This window comes from Medicago truncatula, chromosome 1 (assembly GCF_003473485.1).
Source record: "Medicago truncatula cultivar Jemalong A17 chromosome 1, MtrunA17r5.0-ANR, whole genome shotgun sequence".
NCBI lineage: Eukaryota > Viridiplantae > Streptophyta > Magnoliopsida > Fabales > Fabaceae > Medicago > Medicago truncatula.
In genome coordinates this window covers 33,084,170-33,102,435 of record NC_053042.1, presented here as the reverse complement: position 1 = coordinate 33,102,435, position 18,266 = coordinate 33,084,170, and the positions used below count along the sequence as shown (strand labels likewise).

Below are 18,266 nucleotides of genomic sequence, written 5' to 3'. Positions count from 1 at the left end.
TAACTTGTCCGAGTAATAATATATGTTTGCAATAATTCTCTCACCCGCAATTCAGCAAGTCAAAAACTTGCAATGGAGAAAAGGTCGATATAATTTGGTACTGCAAGCTTGTCACGCAATTATAAGAGGTTCAAATACTTTACTCCGCAATCTCCCTTGAGAGAGAGAGAGAGGGGAAAATCAAATGAAAAAAAGTCCAACTTTACAAACGTACCGCAAGAAGGAATACAAATTGGTAGGAAAATGCTATCAAATATAAAGAGTTTAATTTGGTCCTTATAAGTTTAATCAAAGGAGTTTAATTTGGTACTGCAAGCTTGTCACGCAATTATAAGAGGAGCAAATACTTTACTCCGCAATCTTCCTTGAGAGAGAGATGAAAAAAAAAATGCTAGCAATAGCTCTTGGGGTATTTAGGTAAATTTTTATATACCCTGAAGTTTGGTTGGATATCGATATCTATAATATATGTGGAATGATAAAAAAATAGCTTAATTATTTTGGGACAGATGAAGCATATTTATATACCAACACACGTGTTTTTTTACTCATGTTTTAGCTTATACAAAAATCCGTGTAAGGAACTGGTGAATCAAGCTGCCTCCCGAAAACAAAACAAATGAGTACGTCAACTTGCAAATCAAAGCATAAACAATATAAAACACTACTGTGACTTGAAATAATGCATGGTGTGTTTAATAAGCCAACTTATTTTCAAAATTTAAAAGATTCTTTCGGCTGCATGCAATTTGTAATCTAGTCATCTTTTTTAAATTTAAATAAACGGGGAAGATACACACTGCATGGATGCTTGCTGTTTATTAAAATAATAGATTTTGTCCTTTCGAATAAAAGCAATATATTTGTCCAATTCTCACATGAAAAGTACGACAAACGTATTGCCTGCCACAACATATGTGACAATAATGGAAACACACAAATTGGCGAATTCTATATGTGGATATTATGAATATAGAGAAAAAAGATATAAACAAACACTTAATACATTGCTTTTGAAACTATGAAGCACGGATATGGACACAACACAGACACGCCGACACCGCTAAAAATTTAGGAAAATCACATAATTCAATTTAATTATATGTGTCGGTGTCGGACACGACACGTGCCTGACACCGGGACACGGCTAATCAGAGAAGTGTTCGTGCTTCATTGGTTTGAAATAAAAGTGATTGAGCTCAAAGGCAACACAGAACGATTATTGAACAACCGAAGAGTTTAAAAGTTCAATATTTGAATTCTGAGAAAGGAGAAAATACTAACGTAACAATTATTTTTTCGGGACGCAACATCCATCATAATATTATTGTTGTCCATAAAATGATTCATACTATGTCTCTCATAAAAGGTAAAAATATGTTTATTTCAATCATAATTGATTTAGAAAAAACTTTATGATAGATTTAAATGGAATTTCATTGAGAATGTACATATCATCACTATGTCATCAGAGTCCACATCACAAGGAAACAATATATTTGTTGGATTAAACCTCCATATGGTTGGATGAAGTTGAATAGTGATGTTGCTTGCAAGGGAAATTGTGATGTTTCGGTGTGTGGAGAACTATTTCGCAACTAAGATGGACGTTGGATCAAAAGCTACACAAACAAGATTGGGTTGTGTGACGCACTTCATACATAAATGTGGGACTTGTATCTTGATTTGTAGTTTGCTTGGCAAGACAATATTTCACATTTTATTGTCTAGAGTGATTCATAAGTTTTGATTGATATGATCTTGGATAATTGCAACTTCAACGGAAAAATGCCTACTTTGGTGATGCACATTCAAAGTCTTTTAGCTTTAAATTGACATACTCAAGTTTGTCATGCTAGGCGTGATGGAAACATAAGAACATCATGGTTTGCTAATTATTGTCTCTCTATAAGTTCATTTGGTTTTTATATTCGTGGAGTCTCCTCCTAATGAGTTCCACAATTTGATTTTTGAAGATTTATTTGGGGCTTCTATACACATAATTGTTCAACTAATTTCTTAGTTTTTGTTTTTTCGTTTGGGCTTATGGCCTCATTAGTACCAAAAATAAAATAAGTATATTAATTACTGTCTAAATATAAGTCAAATTTTAAAAATATTTGATCCAAATTTAGATTAAATATATTTGAATTTTTTCTTAGATTTAAGATTAGAAGGGATTACCTAAAAGTAGATCCCTTCTAAGTTTGACCAAAGAAATAAGATTTTGTTGGAACTCGTGTTTTTATCGCATTAAAAAAGTCTTCTTAACAAAAGCACAAATTAAGAAAAGAAAGACAAAAAAATTATTTTAAAATTTGTGTTGAAAATGGCAATTATTAATTTTAAATAAATAAATAAATATACATGTCAATGTACAACTTTTATCTATTACTCCCTCCGTCCCTTAATAAACGATCTAGTTGACAATATACATTATTGACTTGAGATACTTTGATCATACTTTTCTACTAATTCACAAAGATAAATAATATCATGTAAGATGTTGTTGGATTCGTTTCGATGAATATTTTTAAAATATTAAATTTTTATAAAAAAAAATTAGTAGAAAATTGAAGATATCAAAGATAAAACATATGAATTGGTACGTGTGTCAGAGTCAACTAGATCATTTATTGAGGGATAGAGGAAGTATAAAAAGTTGAATGTTTTGAAAATATTCTTTGTAATGAATTGAAAAACATATATGTTTATGTAAATATAACTCAATTGACAGAGATTGTGCATTGTAGAGTCAGAGTTCGAACCCTTAACGTCATACTTATCTATGTTAAAAAGTTAATTCTAACAATTAGAGGACTTAAAAAAAAAACATCTTATACACAAACATTTTCCTTTATAAATTAGTTAAAATAAAAATAAAAAATACAAGTCATCTTTTTTATTTGTGTTTGTAGAAGGAGAAAGAAAGAAAAGAAGAAGAAGAAGGTGGTATGGTATCCTAGGCAGTGACACGTGTGAGGAAGGTGAGAGGCAAACTTCACACGAATCACACCATCCTTCCTGAGTAGCCCGCCCACAACCCAGAAAGGTGCATGTCAGCATTTGGGTTAGTATTTTTGAACTTTCAAAATACAACCCCACTCTCCCTCACTCTCTCACCTCTCTCTCTCTCTCTCTCTCTCTCTCTCTCTCTCTCTCTCTCTCTCTCTCTCTCTCTCTCTCCCCCAATAACGTCTCTCCATTAATGCTTCTCTCTCCACATTATTCTTACCCACTAACTACACACACTTTCTAGTTTCTACTCTATCTTCTCTACTCTTCTCTAGCTACATTTTCTTTTTCTTTTCATTTTGACTCTTGTCTTCTCGCGCCTATCACGCTCCACACTTTTTCCCTATAATTTCGATGTCCAATATTACCTCACTATCCTCCTAGGGTTTTTCTTCTCTCTTCATCTTCCTCCTCTGAAATTCTCGATCTGCACCATTTCTTCTTCATCTTTCATGATTCGCCATGGACAAAATCAAATCTCACCGCACCAACTCCAAGCTCCATCTTCCTCAAGGTCACTCTCTCTCTCTCTCTCTAACTTCAGTTTTAGCTTCAATTCTGAACTACACTACTTCATCATCGTCTTTTTTACTTTTATTTCAAATTCATCTTCTCACTTTTTTCTTACTCCTTTTCACCTTTTACTTTTACAATTTATTAATTTTATTTTATTCTAAATATTTTAGTGATTTTTCTTTTTAATTCTACAATTGAATTGCAGCATCTTTGTGGATTAGTTATTTTGATTTGATTTCTAATTTTTTTGGTTAAGGATCAGTGATTTTGTACGATAATTTAACATCAATTCATTATAGTTCGAATTTTGAACAGTATGAAAAAGTTAATTGCGAAAGTCAAATTAATAATAATTACGACGACCAAATTTTTTTTCTGCTTTTTTAACTTTTCTGCGGTGCTCTCGGCGTGATTTTGTTAATTTTCATCATGATTTTTCTTCTGTTATGATTTACTTTGATTAAACTTCACTTCATGTCTCAATTCAAGTATAATGTCGTCTTTATTTTAAATTTTGATGAAATTCTATTCTATATCAAGTTGATGATTGTTTCCTTGCATTGATTCTAGTAATTTAGAACAGTATTTACTAATCAATGTTTAATTAATTGTTCTAAGTATCTGTGTGTGATTATTGTTCCTTTCATGCTAATTTTGTTGTTGTTTAATTCATTTTAGGGAAAGAGCAGATTCATAAACAACAACAACATCCGGATTTGTCTCCTGATTCTAGTTTATCCTGTGGCAAGGTTGCAGAGAAAGATTCGGTGAGCTGTTTTTTCCATTTTCGTCATAGTACTTTCACTTTTGGTTATGAATTTATGTTATAGCTAGAATTCATGAATAAGGAAAGTTAGTTTCTTAAATCATTGAGCTGTTTTATTTACGTCACCGTGTTATTTTTAGAAAACAAAAAAGAAGTAGCAACACTTATAGAAATTTGTGCTGAATTTTGCAGTTTTCATTTAAATTTGGGTGGAAATCTTCTAAACAATCTGTTGGAACTCCAATTAAGAAGTTATTAGCTGAGGAGATGTCACCAGTGACTGAATCCAAGAGAAGATCCCCTGGTGTTATAGCCAGATTGATGGGTCTTGATGGTCTTCCGTCTCAGCAGCCTACTAATAAGCAGCACAAGGATCTACAGAAACCAACGCCTTTAGAGAAAAATCGAAGCAGAGGAGCGTCAAATGACGGCCGATCGTCTAGGAGAAGCTCAAGGGATCAGGAAGAATTTAAGGATGTATTTGAGGTCTCGGAGATCCCAAAGGTAGAGAGTGGTAGGTATTCATCTTCAGATTTGAAGGACGGTGAAGAAGAAATGTCATTCATTGAACAGAAGTTCATGGATGCCAAACGCCTAGCGACTTATCAAGATTTTCAGTCTTCGCAGGAATTCCATGATACACTTGAGGCATTGGACTCTAATAAGGATCTTCTGCTAAAATACTTGAAGCGGCCAGACTCTTTGTTTAAAAAGCATTTGAATGATCTGCAAGCTACCCCTTTCCAATCACATTCCGGTCATGTAGAATCAACCAATATGGAGAACTTTGAAAATGATTTCAATTGGAGGTCAGATAGAGAGACAACAGCGGTGAATTACAACAGGTTTCATCAGAAGCATCGCGATGGTTATCATGGCCAATTCGACAAAAGACGTGCGATGCATAATTCACCAAGATCTTCAAAGATTGTTGTCCTAAAACCTAACATGGGAAAATTTCAGAGTGGTATTAGAATTGAATCCTCACCTTGTTCTCCGCATAATTTTCTGCCAGAACATGGAAATCATGTTGAATTTTCAGATGTCAGATTTAGAGATACTGAACTGTATCAAAAAATAAATTTGCCTGACAGTGCAAGGTCTTTTAGGCACAATTCTTTGGAATCTAGAGAAATTGCAAAGGAAGTAACTAGGCAAATGAAAAACAATCTGAGCAATGGTTGCACGATGTCTTCCTCTCCTAGATTTAAAGGATACTCTAAACATGATAGTTCAAGCAGTGCTTCTGGGAATGAATCTCCAGAGGAAATAACAGCAACTTTGGGTAAGCCGTTTGACTTAAATAGACGTAGCAGACGGTCACCCCGTCCTAGTGAATCATCTGTGAGTAGAGAGGCAAAGAAGAGATTATCAGAGAGATGGAAGATGGCACACAAGTCTCAAGAGGTGCAAGGCACCAGCAGGAGCAGCACATTGGCTGATATGCTAGCGTTCCCTGGTAAGAGAATGAAGGGTACACGTTTTGACAGCCTGCCTAGTGGGGAAGGTTTCAATGATAAGTTTGCTCGCAACGGCGAACCTTCTGAGTTGGTTGAACCACTGGGTATCAGCAGCAAGGATGGTTGGAGGGATGCATGTATTAGTAGTTTGTCAAGGTCGAGATCTCTTCCTGCTTCATCTACTGTCTTTGGAAGTCCTAGAACATTCTTGCGTGCTGAAGCACTTCGTAATGATCGATATATGGTGCCAAAGGACCTTAAACGGGAGAGGAGAAGAGTGACAAAGAGTCTTGATCATAGACATGGTATGAATTCTAGAAGCACAATATCTGGTCACAAGAAGTCTTGGTCTGTGCATTCACTGAAGCAGGAAGTTAATGATTTCTCTCCCGACTTAAATGAAGTTCAAAATAACATGAACACCAATCTTGAAGAAGATTCACCCAATCTCGAGGTTCTGGCTCCTGAAACCTTTGAGCCCCTTAGAGATAAAAGTGCTGTTTGTGATGATGTTTCGGATGTAGCAGATGAAAACACTGTTGGGCCTTCTGAATCTTCTTCGGATAAGGTTCTTCCTGGATCATCGGCTCGTGTCTTAGTAAAAGGCGACAGTCGTGTTGTTGACGAAGAAAATTCAATGCAAGAGGTTAGGTTTCTAGCCATGTTATTTTGATATGTTTATTGATGCTTTACAAAATCTATGATCGTCTTAATTTTTTGAAACAACTCAACTCGCAGTTTGTGTAGATTTGACTCTTAACTTTCTATTCACCTCATATCACATAAGCCAATTAACCAAATAATTTCTCATAAATTTTTTGAAATTATGAAATGACTAGTCTATTTAGCTAAAAACCTCTGGCTATGAAATTGCCAAATCTATGATCTGGTGTTGAACTCAATATCTAATGGTTTTGTGCTAGCTATTTCTATTTGAATATGTGAACCCTTATTTATACATTTCTTAATAGCCTTCACTACATGTTTTGCGCAAAATTCCTTTCTTGTCTTTTGTCTGCTTCTGTCTTACCATTTTCCTATTCTTAGTTCTTTTATCTGATCATCATACAGGTCTTTTCCTGAGATTTTGATTATTTTTTGTAAATCATGTAAAGCTTCAAAAACATTAGAGTGTTTCAGAAATTATTAATATTAATACAGAACACCCATTTTGTTGCTATTAATATTTTGCACAATTGTTTAGATGGTGCTACCTTAGACTTATTCATACATTTTGTGAAGTTATCAGAGGATAGTTCTTTTTTCTCAACGATCAATTATTCTGGATAGTAATTACTAGCTAGTTTAAATATTTCAACGTTCTGTTAAGTGTCTTGTTTGTGCTGATTTGATATTGTTGTAATATTTCAGGACGTATCAGCTGGTTCTACTGGTGGAATTTCAGTCCTCTCTGAAGCACCTGTACCTGGACACGAATCTCCATGCTGTAAAGATGCTGATCAACCCAGTCCAATCTCAGTTCTTGATCCTTCTTTTACAGATGATCTGTCATCTTGCTCTGAATGTTTTGGAAGTGTCAGTGCTGACCTACAAGGTAAGAAAACTGGTATTAATTTTGATTATTCTAAAATGCTACTGTTGCGTGTAGACCTCAATAATTGTTTCCTTTAGTTACTTAATCATCTCTGCCACGTGTTTTCTCATAATTTCCATACCATAAACATCAATAGGTGACTATTTTATGTAATATTAAACCCTATTTATGGACATCCTATATATGAAGGTTAAAGGTTTACAGTTTTATGATCATAGACGGATTTAGCAATTGACTGAAAATCAATTTTCACATGTTTTGCCTTTTTAGCTTGCCACATTCTTGACAATAATAAAATTACTGCAATTTGCATGGTAGTCATGGTAGTCATGCTATATTCAATCTTAGATTACCACAAATTTATTATTTAACCATAGCAAGGGGGGTGTGTTTCATGGGCAAAAACAAACTGCAGTGTCAATGACTTAATAATTACATCATCAATCTCTTAATGCCTTTGAGGTCTTAGTATGTAGTATATCTTAACAATCTCATGTTATATGCGACACTGGTGATTCGATTTAAGTAGCTGTTTGTATTTGATAGACATGATAAATCACCAGCACAAATGAATTTGTTGCTCAAACTTTCAACCATCTTCTGCTTCAAACCTTTCATCAATTTTTTATGGAGCTTTATAACTGAAGAGTGTTGTTTCGTTTAACGGTTGATTGGCTTTATACTAAGCATATATATAAGTCTGTCTCTGATGTTTGTGCCTTTTTTTTCGGTTTCCTTGTCGTAATGAACTGTTATTGTTGATAGGGCTTCGAATGCAACTCCAGTTGCTGAAGTTGGAATCTGAAGAACATGAGGAGGGACCTATGCTAGTTTCAAGTGACGAAGATGGCGTGGAAGTATCTTCTAGAATGTTAGAAGGAAATGCATTATGGAGAACTGAAGATAGCTGGGAGTCTTCTTACATTATTGATGTTTTGTCTGAATCTGCTATTGCTGATGCTCAAACTGATAATAATTTGGAAGTTTGGCAATCTCTAGAATGCCCTGTGAGTGTTTCTGTGTTTGAAGATCTGGAAGAGAGGTACAGTGATTTGACTACTTGTTCAAGGTCTGAAAGGAGATTGCTTTTCGACCGCATCAATTCAGGAATTGTGAAGATTCATGAGCAATCTACTGACCCACAGCCATGGGTGAGAAATGCAGTCAAACCTTTTGGATCAAAAAGGATTAACGGGCTTCAAGATGGTCTTTTCCAGATGCTAGGGAACCAAGGAAAGGTAGAGGATGATGTCCTGAGTAAGTTGCTGATTGAGGAGTCTCAGTGGTTGAAGTTGAGAGATGACATTGATGTAATAGGCATAGAATTTGAGAGATTGATATTAGATGAATTAGTGGCAGAAATAGTCGGTATCTAGAAATTTTGTACCCCCGAGAGAATAGTTGTCCTTAGGATGTTTCCTAGTAATGTAAATCAAGTAGGGCAATGTTAATTTCATCTAAAGATGAATAAATGGATGATAATATTTTCATTTGGACAAATAGATTATGAGGATGTGAATAAGTTTAGTGGGAATTGAAGAGAGCTAACCATGGTAAATCATCTTGGATTCGGATCTAGAAGAATTTGGTTAAATCATAAAATCGGATACTCGAAGTAGATAACTCAAAGTAAATGGCCTTCAATATTGCTTTTTCTCCCAAAACATCTTCAACAATGTCAATCTTGTATTTGGTCTATCATGTTCTACTTTTGCGAACAAATGCCAATTCCTATGTATTATGAAGTTTTTTCTTTAAAGAGAGGAAATAAATAAATTTTATTAATAATACACACCATAAAGAACAGGTAGTAGTACTTTGAGGGTGATAGGGATTACAAGCAAATTATAGTGCTGAGTGTTGTAACACTAGTACATCACACCTCAACATGGCATGTAGCAGACACAGAAACTCCTACACCAGCTATGGACAAACATAAGAAAAATACAAGCATTATTTTGCTCCCTAGACAAACACTAAAAACCACTCCTAAGCAAAAATTAAGGGCCTCTCCCAATTCAATGTAAACAACCGAAACTAAGGACTGGAACAAACTTTCATAATGATTTCATGAATTTATATATACTCCTGTGCCCACCAATTTCAATGAACAAAAATCAGGAACTTTATCTTATATGCAGTTGGTCAAGTAAAGTCAGTTGTGGGGGAAATTGAATGCAAACTATGATTCATTATAGTTCCACATATTTTCTTTCAAATTTCACTGAATTTGGAAAGAGGAGTGTTATTTGAACAACCATTTGGTTGACAACTTATGGGACAACGATAATTTACAAAGAAAACGTAGGTATTTGCACGAAAACCAAAACAATATAGAGTAAGTAAAAAATAATGTGAGTATGAGAGAGAAAGTTGTCACAAAGTTATTAAAAAATGGAATTTCTCATTGGTTCATATCCTATTATATTGAGATGTCCGTGCTGTTGCTCACGAATTTAGTTTCATATTCCCTAACTCCACCGGGTTCTTAGGTCATTGTAGCAAATTAAACGTCTATACCACTAGTTACTTCCACTCTTCTTCATCCAACCCACCTAGATTGCAATTAACTGGCTCAGAAATAATCCAAACTGTTTCTTGTGGTTGAATGGGTTTCCGCATCACTGTGATTGCTGTGAAGACAGTCTTCTCTTCTCTAAACATTTGTGTTCCTATCTCTATACAACACTCTTTTTTGTTTTCCAGTTAAATGAAATGTCAAACGTTGAATCAAAGACCATCTTTGATGAATATCAAAAGAAAATATTTTTCATATAGAAATGCTGTGAATCTATCAACACCTTATTGATATGAGCGTGACATTTCAGGATCAATGTTGGGTTATATGGAACCACATACCAACTAACCAACTATACATATTTTTTTAAAACATAGCTATAGAATCTCAGCGCCAATAGACATGTTAGCCGCTCTTATCAAAAGACGTGTGAAAAATATATATTTTTTGGATAATATTTTGGTAATTGAAACAAGATGAACCCATATATATCACAACAAGAAATAATTTTGAGAATTGTCTTTTATTTCGTAGTTCTGCACATATTACTAAATCAATTCAATCAACATAAGTTGAGGATCCAACCATAATAAAATATGAGCAAACACTAATCTACGTTCTTGAAACTCAATCGTATGCATACCTAAAATAGTATTGGAACAAATTAAAGATATAAATAAATAATAAATATTCCCCTAAAATAATATTAATAAATATTAGATACAAAGCAATAAGAAAAATGAAATATAATTTTTTTTGGTATTTTAACACTAAATATAATTACTTGTTATCATCTTTCTAAATCAGGACTATATATAAGTTGCATAATTACCATACTTATCTAAATATTGTTGAATTTCTAATCACTCTGGATTACACGTCATAGCAAGGAACAAATCAAGATGACCAAAATTTTGCATATAATCATTGAATCTTAATAATTGTTGAACATATACCTCCTACCACTTGTGAAAGAACGATCCTATAGAAAAGCTTGAATACCGCTGCAACTTACAACTTCTTCTAATTAGTTTTTGGTTACGTAGAAGGGTTAATAAGAGTTGTGCATGGAGGCAGGATGAAATCAAAGAAAGAAAATGCAAGAAAGGAGGGAAAATCCACAAAGACCGATAAAAAAAATAGGCTTAATTTCACTTTTGGTCCCCTATCTTTTCAAAAGTTGCGATTTTGGCCTCTAACTAATTAAAATACAAAACAGCCCCCCTATGTTTTGGATCTATGACAGTTTTGTCCCCCAAGGCCACTTTTGAATGAATCTTCGCTGACGTGGCACCCACATCCCTTAAGTGAGGTGCCACGTGTCGACCATTGTGGGTGCCACGTCAGCGAAGACTAAGTCAAAAGTGGCCTTGGAGGCCAAAACTGTCAAAGATCCAATATATAGGGGGCTGTTTTGTATTTTAATTAGTTAGGGGGGCAAAATCGCAACTTTTGAGAAGATAGAGGGCCAAAAGTGCAATTAAGTCAAAAAAATAATCAATACTATACTTCTAATACAGGGCCCGTTTGTTTTAAATTTAAAAAAATTGATTTTTTTTTTAATTTTTAAAAATGGATGTTTTGGAAATTTACTCAAAAATAGTAGAAGTTATTTCAAACTCATTTGGTATAAGTTAAAAAAAATATTTTGACATTCACTAACTTATATATTCATTGTTTGAGATTTTACATAGTAAAAATCACATATTTTTTCAAAAAGGCATCTTTCAAAAATGATTTTTAAAAAAGCTATTTGAAATAGCTTTTTTTTTTAGAGACTTTTTCAAAATTTTAGTATCCAAAAAAATTATAACAAAATGATGAAATACTAGAAATGACATTTTAAGTTAAACTATTCAAACGAAATTTTCATTTGAAGCTTTCTTTAAAAATTTCTTTATTAAAACAGTTATAACAAAAACATATTACACTAGAAAAATCTATTTTAAAAAAAGCCATAACAAACGGGCCCACAATATTATGAGAGAAAATCTCATTGAGTGGAAACTATAGAAATGTGAATTTGTGAACGAATTTCCTTAATGTTTGTGGTCATGGGAACAAGCATTTATACAATTATGTAGTCGTTAACCTTAGTTAATTCTATCTGCACAATAGAGAATTGCATTGCTTCATCTATAAGTAACTAACTTTCCTTTTAAATCTATAGTGGCTAACTATCAATAACTGTTTCAACAATTTGTTGAGATGTAACTTGTCGAGCTGGTAGTTCTAAGCTCGATATGCTCAGGTGCTTGAGATCACTTTCGTGTAATAATGTTCGGTGACATTTAACATAGGAAAGGTTAATCATTTTCCACCATAGGAAAGTTTTTTATGACCATTGGATTAAATAGGATTATAGATTTTATGATGGTTTGTCCACACTACATCATTCATCAACATTTTCTCTCCTCCATTCCTCCACTGAAGCACTCACCCAACACCACCACAATAGTGTATTCATCTTCCATCTTCGATTGCAATCCATAGTGTAACACCCCGTTACCCAAAAGCAATTAAATAACAAATATTCATCAGAGTAATTCCACAAACGGGCATGCTACACGTCATTTCAAAATTTCTTAAATAGAAAATAAAACTATTTAGTCAAAACAACTTGATATATATGAAAACATAGCAGCGGAATAGTTTTCAAATCCATAACCTCATGAACATCCAACAACAGTCTATGGCATTAAAGGCCTTAGCATAAGTCAACAACATTGTTCAAAAGACAATAAAAGGTTCCACATCACAATTCCAAAATTTGATACATGGAAAGGAAAAACAACAATAATATAAATAATAATTTTCATCCCATGTATCAGAGCCCTAGACACGACATTGAGCCACCACCAACTACTCAGGATCACCTGCAAGTTACCCATAGGAAGGGCAACATTTTCAAGCAGAAGGGGTGAGATTCACAACAATAAATATAGATATTAAATCTTCAATTGAATCTAACACCTTATAACATCAAATACATCATCTTGCAAATATACATAATTAATTCACAAGCAACAACAACATCATCATAATCCACTTAACGAGTATGTATATAATGTACATATTCACCAACAACATCATCATCATCAGGTAACAACCACAATCAACAACTAAGACTCATGCAAATGACATGACAACACTGCTAAGACAACACCTTAGACTTCTCAATGGATGCAGATATGCATGTGGTACCAAACAGGACCGAAGCCCTCACCGCTTTTGAATGATTAAAGCATTCATCAGGACCGAAGCCCTCACCGCTGTTGAGCAACTAGTACTCCAGGACATGAGTCCTCTCCGCTGTTTTATGCATATGCAATGGACCTACTTGTGTATATCTGCATACAACTGACCATGCAATGCAAACTCCATGTGACTCCACTTAAACAACATGTATGATTCAATAAATAACATACATTTCAGTCATCATCAGTAATCATCAATCCAGCAATCCAATCATCCCAAATAATGCATAATTACATATAACCATGCTCAAAACTACAACATCAAACACTACCATCCATACAAACAAACAACACTCAGGAACTGTGCAATTCGCCTCGCGAGCACATCTACTCGCTATGGCGAGTTCACAAAACTACTTGCTCGCCATGGCGAGTTCAAGGCGAACTCGAGGCGAGTGAAAAATAGGTGCTCTCGGGAAAAAAATGACATTTTCTCACTCCAACTTCTATACTAAGCTCCCTAATCATCTTTTTAACCTGAAAATTATTCCAGTCTTCATTATTATCATCTAGGTACCTTAAATCATCCCCAAAACATCTTATAACAACTTTTCAAAAATCAAGTTTTAATCTGGGCTACTCGCCATGGCGAGTTGGTCTGCTCGCGAGGCGAGCTATGAAGTTGCTCACTCGCCATGGCGAGCAAGGCTACTCGCGAGGCGAGCGATAAACTTCTGTACGGGCAGAAAACTGGTTTTTCCCAAAAATCCCATTTTTCTTCCAATCACTCCCCAAATCAGTTTACATATGAGAAATGAATGTTTCTATGCAACCAAAACCAAATTCTAACATCAGAACAGCAGTATCTACTCCAAAAACGAATAATTCAATTTATACCAAATTCTTCAATTTCACTCCAAAACCTGTTAAACTCAAAATCAGACTTTAAAATCTACACTATTGAAGTAAACCTCACCCTTACCTTAAATTTGCAGAAGAAATGCACAGCAAAAATCAACTCTTGGTTCTTCCTTGGTTCTCTCTTGTTTTCTCCCAAAACTGGTTCTACGTGAAACTGATTCTAACTTCTCTGTATAACTTCCCACTCAAAAGTAACTCCCTTCTAATTACACTTAACTTCCCATAATTTCTATTAACTCCTATTAATTCCCCAAACACCAAAATAATTATTATTTCATACTTATTCTAATTATTACTAAATAAACCATATAATAAAATAATACACCACATAAATCACCCAAAAATCACACATATATATAAATATATACATATACTCCACATAAATCACCAAACATCATATATAACTATATATATACTCCACATAAATCAAAAATAGTTAAATAAAACAACTACGGCGTTACACATAGAAAAGCACAAAAATCACCACTCAAATTTGGGTAAAATTGCTTATCCAACCACTCAAACAACTTCATTTATTTTCTTCTCCTCATCCCTTCCTCCCACTCATCTAAAATCTGTGATCTAGAATTTGAAATCTGGGTAACTATAAATATTATTTTGATATGGGTACTAACCAGTAACCACAAACATTCTACCATCATATTAATTTTTGTAATAATGGTACAGAAGAATAAATTTATACAGTGGCGGAGCCAGGAATATTGTAAAGTCCGGGCAAAAAAAAATTTGCAACACATGTATAGGGCGTACATAAGAAATTGCAAGCAAATAATAAAAAACGTAAAGAAATTGCCCAATTTATAGGGGTTTATATAAGAAATTCATAGGGATTTACACAAAAAATTTGGTCCGGAGCCCGGGCGAGTGCCTGGGGTCGCCAGGCCTTAAAACCGCCCCTGAATTTATAGCAATGGGTAATACTCGTACTCCTAATCAATTTCATTTTATCAACAACAACAAAAAAATCGTATTAATCAGTGCGTTTCTACCAAGTTTGGCTAGCTTTTTGGATTTTTCTGTGGAGGGTTGCGGCTATTAAATCAATTTCACACCTAATTGTGGCTTATTTTCTTGTTTGCCGTAAACCTTTGTATATTTTGCCTATACTTGCACACCTTATGCTTGTTTTATTCCTTAAAAGAGCGTTTTTTTTTTTTTTTTTTACTTTAATTACATGAAGATTGTTCTTTGATTTTAATTTTCTAAGTTTTTCAAGAATAAATTGATGAAGATGGATATGGATTGTAGTCTCTTGGTGATGCTGAATTGCATATTTGCATGGATATGGATTGTAGTCTCTTGGTGATGCTGAATTGCATATTTGCATTTTCACGAGGTTGAAGATGATGAGGGAAAAATATAGCGTAGGCTGACCATGATAAAATTTATGTTGCTCTTTAATCTAATGGTAGGAAAAAACTTTCCCATGGTGGGAAAGGATTAACCTTTCCCGTGTTAAATGCCACCTCAATTTTAACCACTAGATTAAGCAAAGAACATTGTCTTATCATAGACTCTCAACATTGAATTTTTTTTTCCACACCACCTGCCATTCTCTCTCCTCCATGTCTCTCTCACCCACCACCACTACCGGCAACTCTCCTGTCGACAAATCCATTTGTGAAGCCACACACATCATTTATAGGATTCACTTCAAACAGAACACACACACACAGAGAGAGAGAGAGAGAGAGAGAGAGAGAGAGAGAGAGAGAGAGAGAGAGAGAGAGAGAGAGAGAGAGAGAGAGAGAGAGAGAGAGAGAGAGAGAGAGAGAGAGAGAGAGAGAGAGAGAGAGAGAGAGAGAGAGAGAGAGAGAGAGAGAGAGAGAGAGAGAGAGAGAGAGAGAGAGAGAGAGAGAGAGAGAGAGAGAGAGAGAGAGAGAGAGAGAGAGAGCAAATGGAATTGAAAACATGAAAAGAGATAGACATGTAATTTTATCCAATCAAAGAATTAAATGTTGAACTTGATCTCTATCTGCTTTATCCTTAAGAACAACAAACATGTCCTTAAAAGTAAGCTTATCAACAAAAGAACCCATAATCAAGTTCATATGATTAACCCCATCAACCTTCTCAGCAAGAGCACAAACCTTAATTGCACCAATCACATGTTTTCCATCTGAGAATAGGAACGATTGTTGCTTCGTGGGAGGGGCTGTAATTGTGAATGGGGATAATGGGGTTCTTCTTCTTTATGTTTATTTTGTGGGGTAGCAGTGGTGAATAGAATAGGAACGAGGAAGAGTTGCAGGTGGTGGGTGAGAGAGACATGGAGGAGAGAATGGTTGGGGAAGATGGTGTGAAAAAATCAAGTGTTAAAAGAACATGGTAAGACAATGTTCTTCATTTAATCAAACATTTAAATCTATCTTTCCTATGATGGGAAAGTTTTACACTTTCCCATGTGAAAAGCCACCAATATTCTCCTCATCTTTGTGGAGAAAAATTCTCCGCTCGCGAGTTCTCATATAGGGTAGTCTCTGGAGAGATCTCCACTTAAGGATACAATTTGACATCTAATCAAAAGTATTTGGGCAATTATTGAAAAATAAACATTTAATATATAAGATAATATGTAAATAATTTATAAATGGAGAAATGAACAAAATCTTGCCCCAAGATTTATATAATAAAAAAAAATGGTATTTAAACATCCATTTGGTGACAACTTTTGTGACAACTTTCTCTCTTATACTCACGTCATTTTTACTTTATCTCTCTATTGTTTTGGTTTCCGTGCAAATATTTACTTTTCCTTTGTAAATTATGGTTGTCACATAAATTATCAACCAAATTGATTGTTCAAATAACACTCCTCTAAAAAAAATCTATAAAGATATAACCCTATATCACACAATGTAGACAAAAGCTATGGACTCTTTGTTACCGTTAAGCCGCAGAATGCAATACTGCAATTGGTGGTCCAAACTCGTGATATACTAGGCCCTCTGCTTAATGCTTTTTTTTATTTTTTGAGCAAACTTAATGCTTTTATTGTGAAAGAGGTTTGTTATTTAAATAAGCATATTATTAGTTTAAGTTTTTAAATTCGATCCAATGATAAATTACTTAGATGAATAACAAATTATTGCATCATTTGAAAACTTTAAATGTTTTAAAACTACTCAAAGATTAAATTAACTACTTTTTTTTTTTTTTTTATGATTGAAATCATGTAAAAAAGTTCCCTGAATCTATTTCCCTTAAACTTTTCTTATATATATAAAAAAATGTAATATTTACATGGGAAAAAAAAAATGCAAATCAAATACTACATATCTACTTCCCTTAATTTGAGCCCTTGATAAGTTATTGTCAACCTTGTTGTCTTGTAGTTCTAATGAATGAATGAGTACAAAATTCACTCATTCCACCATATTTGACCCCATGTGCTACTTCATCAGGAGTCAACATCAGGTAAATCGTACTCCTGCAACTGGACTGGCTCTTGGCATATTTTGCATGTTCCACCTAACAAAGTCCCAATTTTATGGCCATACTTTTCTTCCATGCATCCCTTTGATAAGTATTGAAAAACTTATATTTCTTGTGATTATGTTACAAACATCTTGATATGATACTTAAAAGAACACTCATCATGTGGTGATGACTAGGTTAGTTCTAGAAACAAGTATGTAAGGATGCACTTGTCTTTTTTGGGTATGAATATTGTATGACCTCCTAATAGAACCAATGAAAAATATAATCAAAGTTTTTTCTCTAAATTCTAGAGTGTGCATGATCCTTATTCAAATTAGGTCGAATCAATCTTATTTTTTTTATGCGTATGAGTATTATTTTATACTTTTGGATTACAACATTCACACTACCACTTATGTTATTCGTATATGGTATTTGACCAGAAATTATGTCGTAACTTATATTACATCTAAAATAACACTTTCTCTAGGATTTAACCCATAAATTATATAATTAAAGTTTCCAAAGCATATAAATTAGAACAAAAAAATGATACTTTTTTTTAGAGGATGAGAAAATGATACCTTGAGGACTACATTAATCTTTATTTTAAGAAATGAAGTACTTAGGCAAACACTTACAGAACTGCATGGGCATGGCAGTGTATCATATAAATACAATATAACTAGTAGAGCCAAAACCTTGGGGAAATGAACAAATTTCAAATGGGATTGAAATAAAACTAGGACATGGACGCTCCTTTCATTTCTTTCTCTTTGAAGATAAGAGACAACTCTAACAGTGTACTGCATAGAAGCACTTAAATAATTGACCATTACTACTGTCACAATTTTGTATCTATTATATAGACATATAG

At 34.0% G+C, this 18,266-nt stretch overlaps 1 protein-coding gene across 1 annotated transcript; it reads left to right on the top strand.

The window, feature by feature from the left end:
- Window positions 1-3,161: 3,161 nt before the first annotated feature.
- Window positions 3,162-8,846, top strand: LOC25484092 (uncharacterized). The gene is made up of 5 exons (XM_013612847.3): window positions 3,162-3,529; window positions 4,210-4,298; window positions 4,490-6,403; window positions 7,129-7,312; window positions 8,078-8,846. The coding sequence occupies exons 1-5, from the start codon at window positions 3,478-3,480 to the stop codon at window positions 8,686-8,688; spliced, it is 2,850 nt and encodes a 949-aa protein (XP_013468301.1). The 5' UTR covers window positions 3,162-3,477; the 3' UTR covers window positions 8,689-8,846.
- Window positions 8,847-18,266: the final 9,420 nt, after the last annotated feature.

Excerpts from the sequence above, each read along its gene's own strand:
- LOC25484092 (XM_013612847.3), top strand. The coding sequence starts at position 3,478 with ATGGACAAAATCAAATCTCACCGCACCAACTCCAAGCTCCATCTTCCT. Across the intron at positions 3,530-4,209 it reads CAAGCTCCATCTTCCTCAAG|GGAAAGAGCAGATTCATAAA; the intron begins GTCACTCTCTCT and ends AATTCATTTTAG. Across the intron at positions 6,404-7,128 it reads AAGAAAATTCAATGCAAGAG|GACGTATCAGCTGGTTCTAC; the intron begins GTTAGGTTTCTA and ends GTAATATTTCAG.